General features: G+C 34.0%; 1 protein-coding gene across 29 annotated transcripts in view; it reads left to right on the top strand.

The window, feature by feature from the left end:
* The window catches only part of RIMS1 (regulating synaptic membrane exocytosis 1), a 317874-nt gene that overhangs the window by 203755 nt on the left and 95509 nt on the right, over positions 1–18610 (top strand). For 9 of the 29 annotated variants that reach the window (XM_042016167.1, XM_042016168.1, XM_042016169.1 and 6 more), the window contains 7 exons: positions 1199–1358; positions 1842–1967; positions 5952–6014; positions 9390–9467; positions 9805–9918; positions 10381–10470; positions 15851–15934. In XM_042016167.1, the coding sequence (XP_041872101.1) occupies positions 1199–1358; positions 1842–1967; positions 5952–6014; positions 9390–9467; positions 9805–9918; positions 10381–10470; positions 15851–15934 (715 nt within the window). The remainder of the gene's footprint in view (positions 1–1198; positions 1359–1841; positions 1968–5951; positions 6015–9389; positions 9468–9804; positions 9919–10380; positions 10471–15850; positions 15935–18610) is intronic. The other 20 variants (XM_042016175.1, XM_042016188.1, XM_042016180.1 and 17 more) reach the window with 7 other exon arrangements.

Genomic DNA, 18610 nt, shown 5'->3' on the forward strand with positions numbered 1-18610 from the left:
ACTTTTAGAAGAGGGCCTGTTTGTAAGTTGGTAGAAGACCAGAGAAGAACTAGAATTATACAAATTATATAAAATATGAAAAACTCCCACAGTTAAAACCATGTAGTGAGATCCATAAGAAGTGCAATTTATTTAATTTATTTAATTTCTCCAATTGACAACTGGGTGACAAAATCACAGTCTTTTCCTGCATGAAAAGAAGATTTCTGATATAGGCTGTTTTTTTAGCTGAACAAAATCACACATTACAGTAACTTTAATGCTAGACAAATTCAGAGAAGAAGCAAAATTATTATTTTGACAGCGAAACACGAATTTGTGAAGTGATTAAGGGATGATTTAAGGGATGACTTTCTATATCATTAAGGGATTTTCTGTAAAGGGATTCTTGTAATCCAATTTAAATGTCTCGAAATGAAGTCTGAGCAGATCTCTTTAGGCTCTTTTGGAAAGATAACAGGTACCTTTTGAAAGCTGTTATCTTACTGAGCTTCATTGTCTGTTTTAGGATGGGAGTCAAAATGTATAAAAAGTCAAAGAGTGTGCTACATAGAAAAAGGCACAAAATATTGAAATATTGAACATGTACTAGCATTCTACTGATTTTTTTTAATCCTATATAAGAATACTATGAGAAATTTTGCTGCTTAGTCATAGTATTTTGCAAAAATATTCTGCAAGGTATGCGACATCCATTATTCAGTACAATATACTCTAAATCGTAGTAGTTTTTTTAAGTAGGTGGCTTTGGCTAAGTTCAGTAGGAGAACATCTTTGTGTTTAACTGAAACAAGAGCAGAAAGATGCTCTGTATATGAGCAGCCCTGTGTGAGTCTGTGCTGTTTTATGCAGGCCTGGTTTCTCCATTTTTTAGATGAGGTAAACTGTTTAGATTCCTTTCAAATATTTTTTTACATACAGAAAATACCCAGAATACTCTTCCCCAAGTAAGTAAGAAAACTGCTCCACATCTTCCAGTACCTTAAAAAGTCTAATTTTTTCAGTCTCTCTACATGTAGGCATTTAAAGGTAATGCTAGTAATTTATCCTGCATGATACATCGGGATGTACAACAGCTGAATGATGAACTGAAAGTTGCGTAAGCGTTTAGATATGTACTCCTGGAAGTCTGGCCATCTGAATTATTTCTAAACCCAGACCTTTATTCTCTAATTGCCTTTTGTTACCCTCTTGCCAGTAGGTTATAGGTCTAGTACTAGAGAAAGTAAATCCACAACGCTAACTGTGCCAGAACAGCAAAGAACAACAACACATCATCGTTCACGTTCTGTGTCTCCTCACCGTGGCGACGATCAGGGCAGGCCCCGTTCACGTTTACCAAATGTGCCATTACAGAGGTAGGCATCACAAGTGAAACTCAATGTGGTTTCAAGTTTGTATAATGTGTCTTTATTAACTTTTCTCTTGTTCAGGAATTTTTCACTATTTTAAAGCTTGTTTTTTGTATCTAAATTTACTAGTGCAGTATTTGAACTTGATATATGCTTTTATTAATGATTCAAGAGCACTCATGGGATGAATCATAACTTTGTAAGGCTTACCTCTTTTTACTCATATTTTGTCTGTGACTCATCATCTGCATACCATAACTAATACATAGGTTTGGAAATTTTTTTTGAGTCAGTGGTTTAATCTTGTATGTATATTAAGTATATTTGTAGGTTAATAGTGGCACGTAAAAATTGCATAATTTTAATGGCATTCTTTTAGAAATGATGTATTAATAATTTATGATTAAAAACTTCCTTCAACCAACTTGTACTGTGATCCATTGGTGTTCATGAGAAAACAAGATTATCAGACATATTTCTGCTTTTTAGGAGTTTAGATGAAATTCATCAAATGAGAAGATCACGTTCTCCAACTAGACACCATGATGCCTCCAGAACTCCCATTGATTACAGATCCAGAGAGATGGATAGTCAGTATTTGTCTGATCAAGAAAGGTACATTGTCAGCCTGAACTTGGAAAAAAGTTTAGAAATGTCTTTGTCAGTTTGCCTAATTTTCAAGTTTTCAGTCGAAATGTTACTGATAGCTATGGGGAAGGCAGAGAATTCATCCTAACTGATAGATCTAGTGCCACTGTTAAATTATTTATACCTTTTATTTTTGGTAAAACTGTGTACTGGGTTGACTGTCCTAGATATTCTGCTGCTTTTTCATATGTAAAGCCCAGAGATTTAGGCTAGAAAGCCATGTATCTTCATGTATGCCCGAGGTATTTTTGTAATGTACCAGAATTCACCAGTTGTGCTAGCCAGCAAAATACCAGACATGGATTCCTCCTAGCTGGAAGTCAGATGTATGATGGTATGCATTCATATGCTTATAGATTTTGGACATCTATGGGTGCAGTCTCCCACCATCTTATGTAACATACTGGTGAACTTGCTACATTACTCAGGCATAGCAAAGAGACTTGCAGTACTAGTTGCAGTTTGCAAAAATTTCCAGTCTTAGATGTGTGACACATACACATCTCTCCCTGGAGTACACGGAGTGGCTACACTCAAAGATCACTTGGTCTCTCCTAGTAGGCACTGTTTTCAGGTATCTAGGAATGATATTCTGATAAAATGGAAGGAATGAGAAATTCTGTTAAGTGTATAGCTGAAAAAAAAAGGTTAGAAAGGTATTTCAGCTCAGTATTTGTGAAAAATAATGATGACAGTCACATAGATTATCAATCTTTATGGCTTGTTGTTTACATTAAAAAAATCATTTAGCTAGACTATAATAGCAAACTTTTACCATTAAGATAAGATCAATTGTCATAGTAATGTCTTTGATTTTTTTTTTCTTGACAGTAAGTAACTGCTTTTAGAACTAAGTATGACAAAATCTTTTCTTATAATCCAGTAAATTTGATACAGAACATACATATCATAGTGATGTGAAAACATGTAAACATTAAATCATAAAAATCTCTGGAAGTCTTTGGCCAGTTTTGAAGCAACATAAAGATTGAATAACAGATGGCTCTTGCAGTTAAGCTAGTTCAGTTCTGTATATGATCTTGCCTGTTTTATTTTTGCAGTATGGTAACGTAGCTATGGGAATTAGTGAGTTATCTGGTACATTTAAAAATTCAAATTTATAGGCAGAAAGTGTGTACAGAATTGACTAAGTTGGATTTTTGTACTGAATTTTCTTTTGGAGGTGAATTAAAATTGTTTTTAAATATAGTAGTCAGATTTATAATTAGGCTAATTCAAGTAATGTCCACTTGTTTTCTGTTCTGCAGATGTTAGCTGTTATTATTTATCTTGGGCAGTGATAGATTCAAAAGATTCCTGAAGATATTTATTGAATAGGTTTCTTGTTCATCAGATTTGAAGAGAAAAAGGCTTTAAAAAGTAGATTTTGTCAGTATAAATATAGACTGTTAACTACCTAGAAATTTCTCTTTTAGTAAAGCCTCAGACCAAGACACAACTGGTGATACATTCATGGATTATAGTTGGAGAGGAGCAGGGTTTACACTGAGTCTTTCTTGGGGATGAGCAATGGGCTGCTGGGTTTGTTCAGAGAAGTGAGACAGTCTTCAGTTCTTTTCAGTGTTCACAAAACCTTTTTCAGAAGTTTAAAGATCAGACATGAAGGATATATGTGGCTTATTTGCGGGACTTAAAGATGGGTCCATGTACTTACTGTCCTTGAATAAAAATCTTGTCTCCAGTGGTCTCCTTTTTCCCATTTTCCTTTTATCTTTTCCCCCCAGATTTCATCAGTTGTGAAGGCTGTTTAATTCTGGCAGGTTTTGCTGGCTTTCAGTACAAAAGAATAGCATCCAAACTAGGTTTTCGTGAGAAAGATCCTCTGTCACATCCAAGAATTTAAAAAAACCCAACTTTGTTAAATATTATGTATTAGTATCAAGAGTAGTGTAGATATTATGCGTAGTGCATTTACTGAACCCTTCATCTAAACAAGTACATTCACATTGATATCTAAGATAAACTTGGCTTGAAAGTTGAGAAATTACCCCATAATTACATGGCAGAAATTACAGCTGCTGATTAGTTTCAATGATTTTCTCAATGATCTGTTACTGGTCCAAAATCAATATTAAATAATAATATAGGTCTTTGTAAAAATGATTACTACCACTCTCTTACAGAAGCATCTGTTGCAATAAATTTCCAATGGAACTTATTTGTCCACTTCAACAGTTTTATATATATTTATATACATATATACACACATATATGAATATATATAAACTGTTAGGAAAAGCTTTTTATTAAGAAATCATTGTCTAATTTTCAAGAGCATGGCACTTTTTTTTTGTGTTTCTTTAATTCATAAGTTAAATCTGTTAATTGTGAGAATAGAAAAAACTTGTTTGAGAATAATAATCTATTTTAAATGTCTCCCAAACCAGACTTAATATATCAGAGAACTGCATATTCTCCCAATATTGGTAATCTACTTGGTGGATTCTTTTCTTTTTTTTTTTTTTTGACTTGAAGATTTCATGGTGGATTTGTTATTTTATATCACTTTTCAGGATGACTTTTTTATTAGTGTTTGCTTTGCCAATTACAATAGATAGCCTTTGGCTTAGCAAAGGTAAATATTAACAAAGTACCCTATGATTTAATGTGGACTTTGCATCTACTTTGCAACTCTAAAGAAAATAGTAACTTTTTTCTTAAAATCCATAGTTGTTTGTAATCTGGAAACCTGCACATAAGTTCTGTCAGTTCTCTGAATTTATGAATAGAAATTTGGCTTAGAAAGAAAATTTAAAAATTCAATTCAACTTTAGTACATATTGTTGCATCAAAATCAAGCTAGTGGCTTGAGATGTAAATAAATCTTACATGACTCACAAGCCATTATTTCAAGCTGCCCAGTTTAGAATTTTAGATAAATAATGCCTATAGTGTATCAATGAAATGGATCATTTTATAATGGCATGAAGTGTGAAACACATTGAACAACTGCTGCTTTATCTGTTTTGTAATATTTTCTCTCTCTTTTTTTTTTTGCCATAGTACTTCATGGGATTCCCTGCTTCTTTTAAAATTAGCATGTTTCCATGAAGCTTACCTTTAATTTCATATTTACAATGATAGGAGTTTTGGAGCTTGGTCTTTCTGACTGTGTTGAAGTGCATAAAACTACAGGATTAATTCAAGGGATATTTCATATCATAGCCATGTTTATCAAAAGCATAAATATGCATTAATTTTACCATCTTGCTGGCTGTAGTATGTGTTTGGCTACAGTATGAGAAATTAGAATAGATGGCTGATTTTCCTCAATTTGAAAGAATAAGAAACAAAAAGTCTGGTGGCTGATTGGCTTTTTTTTTGTTTGTTTCTGTAGGATTGTATTACAAAATACCATCAAGAGCTATGAGACACAATTTATGTTTGGCCAAACAAAATATTTCAAGGGAACATATATATTTGATTTTCCCTAAAGGATGACTGGTTATTCTTCCCATAAACCAATCTGCACTAAATTGTTATCAAACCTTTCCTGCTTTTACATGTATTATTTTGCAGCTTAGGAAGCTACAAAACCGAGCACAAAAAAAAAAAAGAACAGGCATCTTTCTTTTTTTTCCTAAAGCAACTCTCCTTTAATTGGTTCACGAGACAGGAAGTTATTAGAAAACTGTAGCCATTTTATGTATTTGTTTCATCATGAAGAGCTCTGAAAAATTAATTCTGAATTTTAAAGAAAAATATCATAGAAGGAGGTGCCACACTAAAAAGAATTTGTTGAAAATGTAGTTATTACCTGCATTTTTTGACTCATATTTTTTGAGACGTGCAGTCTTATCAGACTATGTATCTGGGTGGATGCTTCTTGTTTCTTTTTATGTTTTCATTTGCTTATCATTGGCATAACCCATGTCATCTAATGCTTCATAACTATATCTGTTTCACTCACCACCCATCCTGTCTGTGCAGTGAGCTTCTTATGCTGCCCAGAGCAAAGCGAGGAAGAAGTGCAGAGTGCCTACATACCATCAGGTAAATACAGGAATGTCGGAATCATGAACACATCTGGTTAGTTGTCCATACTTTGTGTGCCCAATGTTTTTTTCCGTGGTGGTATTTAGTCCCAGTAAATAAAGAACTTCCAAGTACATTGTGATCCAGATGTCATCGTCTTTTTTTGCTTGTTTTAATTCAGACTGAGATGTGTATGTATGTTTGTGAACCTCAGTAGTAAGGATTAAAGGAGTTGAAGAGTCTTTGGTTTTGCAGTTGTATTTTGTGGTAGATTTTCTGTCTAGTCACGACAGTCACAATGCATGACAGCGTTGTTAAAATTTCAAACTTTGGTTTTTTAGTTGATTTTATGTTTTCTTTTATTTGCATTTTTTTTGTTTATATAACAGCCATGCACAATTAAACAATCTTTGCTGGCTGTGACACCTAATCTCATGCTTATTTAGTCACATGCAGAGGAATAAATACTTACTTACAAGGGCTTCCTGGAAGGCCCAGATTTGAGGGGTTTTGTATTACTTGCTTTTGCATCTAAAAATTGTTCAATAAATTGGATCCACATGTAAGCTTTGTAGTTTTGGCCTATCTTTAGTCTTCATTAATCTCTTGTTCCAAAGCTTGGAGCTCCCTGTCTTACCATTTTCCAGTGTTGTGAAACTAAATGGGACTGAAATATCTTTATCTAAAAAATCAAAGTCTGCTCCCCCACCTTTGTTTTCACCATGTCTGTTAACCTTGTTAAAAACCCGTGACTGATTGTGTAGAATATGTTTCACTTACAATAGGTAAAAATGTAGGTTGAAGTTAAAGTAGTTAACCATTCAGCTACTTCAACCAGGCACTTACACATTTGTCCCTTCCGGATCTGGGTGTTGATAAGAGCTTTGTGTCAGTGCTGTATGTTTAAAAGCATCAAATGTTAAGCCATACTGTCTAGTGCCATTATTCATTTACTTAATGTAGGATTTTCTCTTACAAAGTACTGTTCATTTTTTTAAATGCCTTGGCTTGCTTTAATTTTCATCATCAACTTTGAAACAGTATTTTAAATGCTGTGATAGGGTTCTATTATAAAGCACAATAGTATAAAACTAAAATAAATAAACAAAATAAACATGTAAGCCTTCAAAAAAATCTGCATCAGTGAAGCTGTTAAATTAAGTTTTTATTATCACTAGGAATATTTTCATTCTCATATTTCAACTAAAAATCTTTTTCCTCAAGATTTTAGGTTTTAGGGTTTAATAATTTATTTAACTTTTTGTTATTTAATGTCTTTTTATTGTCAGATAATAGCAATATTTCCTGCCTCCTTTGTGTGTCCTTTCTTCTGCATCTTCTGTAGCTTTACCCTCTTCCTGCCCCCAGCCCTGTGCTTTCTCCTCTTAAAGATTATAATTGTCATTTTAATTTTTCAGTGTTGTTGCTTAAAGTCTCAATTAATGAAGTAAATACTGTATAGTAAACTTTTGGAGCACTTTGCCCAGCCATTAGCTTTCCAATGGTTTTACAATCTGCTAAACCAGTCTGGTCACAGCAAAAAGTTGTGCATGGACAGCAATAGAGTTAGGTCAGAGCTACACTGAATTCAGAGCGTACAGCCCTTTCTTGCCTTTTTCTTTATTCCATTTATTGTATTTTTATGATTAAAAAAACCCAAAAAATTCACCCTTTAAAAGTAATAGTAATGGTATACTATAAAACAGGATGGTACTTAAAATAATTTATTGAAGGTGATGTAAAAGCAATAGATGACAATAGACTGATTCTTCTAAATTTAACTCTGAGGCTTATACACCCTAATTCCAAATAATACCCCAAAACTGGCAATATCCATTCTTGACAGAAGAGTTTCAAAAACAGTTTCAACAAAAAATTGTTATTTACCACTTTTTTCCTTTCTTATTTCTAGTGGCCCAACATTTATTTGTGTTAGAAACTTTATAAGGCTTTATCCTTGTTTTTTAGACAGCTTGCTGAACAATGTTTTAATTAGTTGTTGAGACAGCTTCAGCTTAAAATGGGAAAGAAATGTTAATGGTTTCATATTAAATGAAAGTAATTATGTAGTCCAAGCTACAAAGTTAAGATATATGGTGAGTTTAATGCACCAGTTTGGAATACTAGTCCTAGCTATCCATCCTGTCCCTCTGTATGCAACTATTGACTAATAGCAGAAACGGTGGAAAGGTGTGTACCAGTGCTATAGACCATGGGTTGTCACATTCCATATCTTAGATTACTTTGATTGGTAATACCTGCTCATGTGCCAGGATTGGCCTGCTGACAACCATTCCTTTATTCCTCCTTTGAAATGTTACAGTGACCTCTGATAGAGAAGTCACCAGTGGTGACCACTAAACCCGTACAAGAAGGATCAGAGCTCCTCTGTTAAATCCCTCAAGGTTTTACAAACACTAATATTTCCAGGCAGAGTGTTGAGTCATCTGTCTGTGACACAGTCAGGTTTGTAATGTTGATCCTGCTGTGTTTAGGTGCAAGGCTTAACAGGAATCAGAATGTCCTATCAGGACAAACTGTTCTTGATGCTGCAAAATCCTCAAGCCTGCTGGTTCTTCTCCTAATAGTTCCATAGCTGTGTCCGAGTAGGGTATGTGGAAAATTGTTAGAACATTATTATTAACCCCTAACCATATAATGGCCATAATTCCCATTCAGCAGCCACTGTCTGCCTTTAAATTTCTCCCTTGTTCATTGGGTAAAGCTGGCTGATAAAATAAACATTTCCTTCTCTAAAATCTATGATGATATTAGACAGCTGTCAAGTAACACCTTAGTGCTGCTGTGCTGGCTGATGTAATACCTCTCCTAAGATTTTTAATTAGCTTATTATTAGTAACATTTAATTACTGTTAAGTTTTGAAGCCGATACGCCAATTTCAGAAGACTTCCACATTCCAAAAACCAATTGCTAACACATCTGTAATAAAATTTGTGATACTGTATATCCCTGTTTTAGCAAGATTTTCATGCTTAGCTACTGAAGAGGTTAAAATTTCTGCAGGTCTAAGTAAGGCATCCCTAAGAGAAATAAAGAGCAAATTTAATATCAACTTAATCCTTCAAAACAGTCTGTATATTTTAATTAAAAGTGTCTATAAATGGAATATGTATTACTTCCATTTCAAGAAAACATCTGAGCTGTACTAGTATTGCCATAAGTTCATGCACTTTTTAAAGAAAAGTGTAAATACAAAATTTGTCCCCCAGATAGCTGTCAGACATACTGAGAAACCTACAGCTATACGATGTAATAGAACATTATGCATTTGTTTTATGTTCTGGTCATTCTTGGCTTGCCTTTATCTGTCTTTTTATTTCTGGCATGTTTTTGTTTTGTTCTGTGTTCTTTTCTGACCCACCACGTTCAAGAAGTTCGGTTAGGCACTATAAAACATTACCACCCAAGATGCCTTTACTAGCAAATGGTACTCACTGGAACCTATACAGGTAAGGAGTGTTTAGAGTCCCCTTTAAGTAGTTAGCTTCTTTTTAAAAAATTAAATAGACTTCCCTTGTTAAAGAAAAAAACCCAACAAAATGTTTCATCCATTTTTGTAACTGAGAGATAAGGGATAAAATCCTAAACTAACTTCATCTAATTGTTTAAAATAACACCTGTATTACAAAAAAACCCAAACCAAACTACTTTGTATTAGTTGTTGTCTTCACTGTTAAAATTATATGTTGCATGTTTTTCTTTATTACATTCTTTTGTTTATGTATGAGATTTCTGTTGCATGTTAAATTTATTTTAATTTTGTTTAAATAATTTTAATTTACAAAGCTCAACTCTTCCTGCATGTGCTAAGACCAAATCTGTGATTAGACAGGATATTTCACTCCTTCATGATTGCCTTAATTCACGAATATCGAAATTTGGAGATGATCTACTGGTTAGGTAAGACACTGAGGATTAATCCCCCCGCTTGTTTCATAACTAATATGGATTTGCAGAATAAATGAGCTTCACTGTAAAGGGATTTCACATGACATATAGTGTATCACATTCTTTTATGTTGGCTTAAGATTTACTGCTGTTAATAAGGATATAACTTTATTGTTTGGTATTTCTCATTCCACTTTTCTTACAAGTGGATGCTCTTCTGTCTCATTCAGTTTTAAACATTTCAACAATATTTGCAAAAAATTTCTAGCAGTCTTTTGTTTGCTTTCATTTTCTAAACAAATCTTGACACTATCATCCAGTCAACTCTTTTATGTTTTCCTTAATTAAATCATTGTGATTCTACATTTTCTGTAAAGAGAGCATTATTTTATGAGTTAATATCTAACATTGTATTCCTTTCTTTGTTTTCTTTTTCTTTCTCTTCTACCATTGGATGCAATGCACTGGCACTAGTGAACTGCAGCCCTCCCTTGACAGGGCTAGGAGTGCTAGTACCAACTGCTTGAGACCAGATACTAGTTTGCATTCACCAGAACGAGAAAGGTATAAAGTAAAAACTTATGAATTTCTTGTCATCTGTGCTGGTGATCTTTATAAGTTTTGTTTTTCCTCATATGAGTGTTCTACATTCTTGTACATTCTTGTCTGCTTTGGTATTTGTAGACATTTTTGCTCCTATATTCATGTATGTCATGTAAATTGTGTGTTGGAGTTGATAACTGCTTCTAGCTACTTCCTTTGTTTTAGTTCAAGCTGATGTTCATTGTTTACAAAAGTCCTCAGTATGCTGATAATAGCATTGCAGTGTTAAGTATTTTGAAACTACCACTTGGTTGTGAATCTTCATCATCATTTGCTAAAAAGCATTACATCTGTTTCTTGCTTGTTCTGTGGACTGCTAATAAAGCGTTGGCATAAATTAGAAAGTACAACAAAACTCTCACATTTCAAACCAGAACTGTACCAATACTGATATATGTTTTACAAAACAGCCAAACATCATTGCTTTCTTTAATGTGCTGCATCTGCTTTTGCAATTACAAGGCAGATCATTGCATTAAGTTTTTTTTCCTCTGATACTACATTAAGGTTCACATAAGTCTTAAGAAGACATGTTTACAAGTTAAATGAAATATTATTGTCTCCCATACATTGTGCAGGCATTTTATGAATGCTTTCTGTATTTTTACTATTACAATAGCTTGATTCAAAATTTTAGGAGAATCAAATGCTATTGGTGTATTTGATATGGGTGATTCCACAAGAGAACTTTTCATCACTACCCATGTTTTTGGCTAAGAATGATACCACTTTAGAGTGAGATTTTAGGTTCACTAAGGGCAATAATAGGCTCCCTTTGAGTGGGAACAGGATGGAATTATGATTTTGTCTGTGCAATACATATTTAACTAGTGTGGAAGTTAATAGTGCTTTTTTCAGTCAATACAGTGTGGTGGTTGTTGACATTTGCATTATTTTCTTTATTGGGGGACAGGACATGTGAAGAAAGGCACTAAGAATGCACTTTCCTCTTTGAGATAGGGCTTCTCCTGAGTTTTTTATTTATAATTTGCCTTTCCTTTCTCCCCACTTCGTGCTGCTCCTTGGTTGGGACTGTGCTCTTCTTAAGTTATGCTCTTGTTGCAGAGAAGTGACTAATGTTCTGCTGAGGTGTCCTTGATGGATCTACAGTAGTTTATTCCTTTTTAAGATTGAGCTCAAGATGTTACAGATAATATGAACATGATTATTAAAAAAAAAAATTCAGCTGACATAAAGCCACTCAGAATAAAATACAAATTTTTTCTAGATATTTTTAAAAAATATTGTAATGTGGTATTATTGAGTGTGTACATGTATACAGCTGCCTTCATCTACAAGCAGTTACTTAATGTAATTGCATATAAATGTGAGCAGAGTGTTCTGTACCTATTTCAAGATGCCACCCATCAAGTTGAATATTCAATCAAACAGTAACTGGTAATTGTAAACTATCTAGTTAAAATCTTACACTAAAAACTAAATCTGTCCTGATGTTAACTAGTTCTATTAAGTCTTTAGAATTCACATCCGGCAATCTCTGTCTGCTGGGCAGGAATCTGCAGCATTTTTCATGAGCTCCTCATAAAGGAAAGTGTTTAGTCAGTATTAATGGCCTCTGTTGCTACTAAAAATGTGGTTCTGCCAAATGATCAGTGTGTCTGATCCAGAAAGACTGCCCATCAGAATCAAAGTTTTTCTTAGATTTTAGAAGTCCTAAATAGGATCCTCCATAGAGCAGAAAAGCTCTTGTTTAGGAAATTCATATTCAATTTTTTCTTGATAGTTTCATTGAAAATAATAAGATACATGTGGCTTTGGCGGAGGATTTTTCTTTCTTTCTTCTGACATAGAAGATTTTTCCTATTCAGCACAAGTTTTGGAGGAAGATGGTATATTTAATACATAAACCCCACCAAATTAATCTTTTTGTTTTGGGGAAGTGAATTTTAGACTATTTAGTTCTCCACTGTTGAATGTGGAATCTGCTTACGCTTGAACATGAGGTTAGTCATCAGTTGCATGTAATGCTAGAGAAGTCTTTAGTCTGAAGAACACAGAATTAAGTTCAGGGTCTATAGAAAGCATTTTGATTCTGTGCTGGACAAGATGAGAACAAATGATTTAAGATATGGTAAGAAAAGTTCACCTTAAGCAGTAGGAAATCTCTTTTGAAAGTAATTATAATGAAACACCATAATAGACAATATGGAAAAAGGTTGTCTTCATTACTGGAGACTTAGAGGAGATGAGACAGTTGTCAGGTGTAGAATTGATCCATCAAATAGAAACACTCTTAATGTTTTGTGAAGTCCAATCTCCAGCACTTTACCATTATATTTGAGACATTTATGTCGAAGACATTATTAGTTGTTTTCATGTTGTTTCTTCTTCCTTCTCCCCTCCCTGAATGACAGCATTGTAGATTTTATTTTAAAGTCTAGACTTTTATGCCTCTAAATACAGACTTCTAAATATGGCTTTGTATATTTTCTTTAACAAAATTAGGAATATACCTACCCATGGAAAATTATTTCTACTTATTCCCTCTAATCTTTTGACTCAAAGGGTAAATTTAGATTATATTTTAGAACAAGAGCTAAAATGAACCACTTTTTAACAAAACAGTATTGTTATAGCAGATGGACAGTAGAGCCCTATTTCTCTTTGTCACTGATTTGCTGGAAACAGTTTTGATCCTTGAACTTTATACAAAGTCATTCATGTCATTTGGAATGGTCAGAGTAGTTACTGGTTTTTAAAACATTGCTTTACCAGTAAAAGTCACTCTATTGACTTGCTTATACCAGCAGTAAAATACTTTCAGCTGTATATATGAATTTGTGATATGAAAGTCTTGATGGTTTCACTATAGCAGAACGGAAACAGCAACAATGAGGACAGAATTCCTTTTCTCCTCCTATGAGTTCCATCATTTGACCAAGTAATGTCCATGTAACTTGACTGGCAAACTGATCTTGCCTTGACACAGACCCGACAAAGTTTTTTGTTAGATAGACTGTTTTTGTACAGAGTTTAATCCTTCATATACTTCTGTTTTGCACAGTATACTGTAGGACATTCAAAAATATCCCACCCCTACTAGTACCTCTATGCAGTTGCACCATTCCTGCCTTTTTTTTTTTCTCTTCCCACCATCTACTGTCTCTTTATTCCAAGCTGTTTTGTTCATTTGGTTTTTTTCCAAAATGATTGTGTGGTTGAAGTTCTTTTGATGACCTGCAAGGCATCTTTAAGTTTATAATATGTCCTCTACAGGCATTGAAAGCATTTTCCTGCTACTACTTCCTTAGGCTTTGGGTTTTTTCATTATTATCCTTTCCACTGCATCTCAAAATTTCTGCTTTTTTCCTTGTAAATTGGGTGCTTTTTCTTTAGAATGGAGAAATTTATTTTCAGCACCCAGTCTCCAGTCAGGAAAACACCTAGGCATGAGGTTTAAGGGCAGACTCTGAACTGATTTAGCAATGGTTTCTCATCATAATAGTGCCTTTCCCAGACTGATTTAAGATTCAGCCAGTGATAGTCACTTAAAAATATGTACTGTGGCTATTATTTACCTTCTAAATTTCTGATGTTGCAAGCAGTTGTTGTATGTATTAGCAGTTAGCACAAGAACAGTTGCACTGATTGGTACTTCTCATATGCTTTTGGCCTGAGACTTCACTTAGTGGGGATCTGAGCAAATAAAACTGAGGAGCACAGCCCGGGGATTAGGTCATGTACAAGGGTCAGCATACTGGCAAAATACAGCCTCACAGCTGTGTTCCATTTGTTTTGAGGTGCTTCACTGCAGTTGGAATCAAAACAGGATGTTTGCTATCAGTTGGTCCCTACTATCTGAACAAGAGACAAAGCTCAACAGTTACCTGTTACCTAATCATAAACAGATAACCGGGAAGTAGATCCAATTAAAGCTTTTCCTGATTTCGTGTTGATTTTTATATTGCATGCCTTTAACAGTTATGTTGAATATCCCCATTTCCATTTAAAATAATGTACAGTGAAATAACTGTTTGAATTAGGTCTGTGACATACTGTCTTTCTGGTTCTTTCCAACCACATAACGAAATAGGTAGTTATGTGCTGGTGTTGTACTGTGGCTCACAGTCATTCAACATTCAATGAAAGGGAGCATGTTCTGAAAATTCATACTGAATTACCTAGTTAATTCTATCAAATGCTCTTTAATATCTGTAGTGGATATCAGCATATTAAGGGCTTTGACTGAGTGCACTGATGCATTAACATTTTCTTTAACTATTGCTTTGGAGAGAAAAATAAACTAACTACTAACAACCTATTTGCTCTTAAAACTTCTGAAAGGCTTACCTAACTGTTCAAATAATGCTCATGTCCCAGAAACCTTTGTTATTTGCATGTTCCATAAATCAAACCCTTTTCCTTTTTACATGGACTGGAAGAATGCCTCAGAAAGGGAAGTATTAGATACTTGTGCTGAGTTTATGTAAACATTTTGCTATTTGTCAATAAATCAGTTTATTTTGGTATTGTAAATTGTTATACATACACTTGCTGCATTACAAACACGACATCCCAATAAAATAAGCAACATCCGTCTATAATATAGTATATATAATTCTAAATTGAATGAGCTTTTTCAAGAAAAAAATCATGTTATACAGCAGTTTTCATTCTCAGTTCAGGTCCCTTTTGTTAAATTTAATTGCATAACATGGTGTACTGATGTGTACTGCAGGGATAAAGAGAAATGAACAGGAGAGGAAGCTGGCTGCACGTGCTTTCAGTATTTATTTTCAAATGATAAAAAATTACACCAGTACTTGTACACAAATGTGTGTAGCTTAGTTTTAGTTAAATAATTTACCTACACTCTTTCACTGCATTCCAGAAAGGGTGACTTTACGCCCTAAAATTTTTATTACAATTAATAGCCCTACATTTTTACTGAGGTTACATTTTTCCATGCAAAGAGCTCGGAGAGATGGGATTAGCAAGATACCAGTATAATGACCATTCTATGGTCTTTGCAAGTCTTTTATAATTTGAAATTGCAGCTTCCTACACAAGTGATAGGCTTTTAGGTAGTCCAGCAATTGAAAATATTTGAAAACTTCATGGTACACTGTGTAGAAGATTTATATTTGTCTAAATTCTGCATCTTTGGGCACACCTTCTCTTAATTTCAGATGTGATGTTTCTGCATTAAGCAGCCTTAAGTAAAGTATACTTGGGTATTAGAAAGCTGTTAGAAAAAACAATTAAATTACACACTTTCATTACTTTTTGGGGTATTTTTCCAGTCCCTAATCCCATATATTTAATTTTATCACAAACTGAATATCGTATTTTTTTCCTGTTTTATTGAACGGGCAAACAGGGGTAGATGGTCCCCCTCCCTAGAGAGGAGACGACCTACTAGTCCCAGGATTCATATCCAGCATGCATCTCCGGAGGATGACAGGTACTAGTCAACTCCTCCCAGTTGAAAAATGGCTTACTGCATCTTGCACTCTCAGAGGAGTACACTGAAATTTAGAAGTGTGCCTATATGTTGACACTTACAACCTCCAGAAGCCCAAAATAAAACAGCAGTTTAGATATCATCTCTGCGTTTTGTTGAACGGTTATAAAGCACTGAAGAATGACCATCTTTTCAAGTTTTCTGTTTGTCTGAATAGTCACAAGACATGAAATATGATGTCTGATGCAACAGAACATCATCTGTGTTAATGTTCCTTAGTCTGTTTTTACCTGCTTTTGTAAATGATGGTGGTGCTTTCACAGTGGTGCTTTATAATGTGATAAATTGTTGTAGAGCATATTCTTGTATACATGTTTATTTTCATTGGTTTTGGTTTTTTGTTTTTTAACAAACTGTTCCTAATGGGAAAAAGCCCCACAGGCTGATATGTTGGAGGTCTTGGTAGCATTTTCTAGTTGATGTCTGTAAAAATTGGCACTGTTTGTAAATTCTGTCCAAATCAGGATGGCCTCCATGGAGCAGGTTTTCCTAATAAGGTAGGTTTTGATTAAGAACATCAGGGCTCTAAATAAATTTTTATGCTGAATGTCACCTATGATTAATAGAAGCACCTTTGTTTTTTACTTGTCATGGGCTTTCTAATCACCTGAGTTTTGGTATCCCATTGCTTTGGCAGTCGTGATTTTTTTTTTGCTTTTTTTTTTTTTCCCCAGATAGATCCGGGTTTATTTTAAGCAGCCATTGTAATTTATATATTTAAATGCAAATTCAAAATTTTTCTTTCAGTATTTTGTATTACAGTAAGTGACAGGATACAGATAATGTAAGTAATACAGGTTAATGTAAATAATCTGTACATGAACTTAAGAAGTTGCTCTTAAAACTGTAAGACTGATATACCAGTGGTGCCAGTGCTTACCTTCTGGTAATGTCTACCCACAGTACTGATATTTTTACTGTGATTTATCTAGTTTGCTTGCTACTGGATATATTCCACTCATACAAGGTGGGAAGAGTGTAACTGTGTTTGGGTAGCATTTCTTTTTAATTTGAGTTAGACAGCATTGTAAGTTAAAAAATTAAATTTGTGAAACATTATTTCAAAGCTGTCCTTCATTAGAGATACTGCATTTCTAGAAATTTTGCCAACACATCCCTTTGATGGGACAGCTATTAATAGTTTACAAATGTACTTTATGTCTTTTAGGCATTTTTAAGTAATTTAGTTCTCATTTTCTGGGTCAATGGAAAGATTGCCTTTGACTTCAGAGTATCAGACTTGAAAAAATCAGTGAACTGAGGTTTTCATCTAAATACTACCATTCCCAATGCCAAATAGTAAGCTTTTTTACGTCAGCTAAAATTTTGTGGAGAAAGGCTGAAAGCATCTAATACTCACCAGCAAACATTTTCCAGTAAAGCATCTGTAGGATATGGAACCTGATATGGGAAAGTTTTTGAGGTGGATAAACAGCAGTCTAATTTTCTGTGTGAAATCGGTGCCTTCTCGTAAGTCTTGCATGCAGTCTGGTCACCAAAATCCTGTAGGGAGCAGTCAGTCACTGATGAATGCAGAAGGAATTGAAGCTAACCTCCATGCTGATGGGTGTTTGCAGCCTACCAGCCTCCAGAAGTTTTCTCCTACATTGAAGAGTTCTGAGAACATTGAGCTCTTTGCATTGCATGTCTGTAGAGAGAATATCAGTGAGGGAATCAAAGGTGCTTTATCTTTGTTTTGTACTCTGTAAGTTTACATTTGTTCTGATTAATTCACATGTTTATTGCAGTGGGCCAATACTACTCAGTTCAATAATTAAAGTTTTTTTAGGATATGCTTGTATCAATTTAACAACTGAAATAGTGGCTGTTGGGGAATGGCTGATGGATCAGCAGGGATAACTAACTAAGTGCTCATCACAGCTTTTGAATAATATTTCACAGTTTAATTGACTTTGGCAGACTTCATCTTACTCTTCATTTGAGTACACCACAGATTTATATTACAAATGGGTCCAATTTGCATATAGAGTGCAATCAAGATCTATTTCTGAACAAATTTCTTAAATCTATGACTTATGCATTATTTATAGATTTGATAAATTAATTTTTTGCAACATTGTATTTATTTCTAATGGTTATTAACATAAATTTTAATAAAAGTTTTGGCAAGATTGTTCGTCTGGAATTCATTCACTTGCCATGTCAGGAGGAAGTGACTCCTTGATATGTTGATGAGATGAAGACATGAGTTATGTATTATTTCAGAGTTAAAAATTTTCAAATGTTTGGGTAGTATCATGTATTTCTATGAGATATTTTTAAGGATAGTTTTTCTTTTGAATTTGAGAGCTTCACTGCTTGAAAGTTTTTTTTGGTTTTTCTATTAGAAATTAGAAAGTCTAAATGTCTAATGTCTACAGTTTAGACAGATGGGTATCCAGGGAACTGTGAAATTGTAAATGATGATAAAAACAAGGTGAATGAAATCTGAGCGTTTAATGGTAGGTGGAAATTTTATTCAGACTGTTCTTTTGGAAAAGTCTGCATATAATATTAGCATATAACCAAGACTGGATAAAATAATCCTTTTAAAAAATGAATTCTCATACATTTTCAGTTAAGAGAAGTAGCTTTTGTCAGTCAGGTATGCATCTG

Source organism: Corvus kubaryi, unplaced genomic scaffold (genome assembly GCF_017639235.1).
Source record: "Corvus kubaryi isolate FWS band 111438036 unplaced genomic scaffold, C.kubaryi_AGA036_p1.0 split3-73, whole genome shotgun sequence".
In the NCBI taxonomy this organism is placed as follows: domain Eukaryota; kingdom Metazoa; phylum Chordata; class Aves; order Passeriformes; family Corvidae; genus Corvus; species Corvus kubaryi.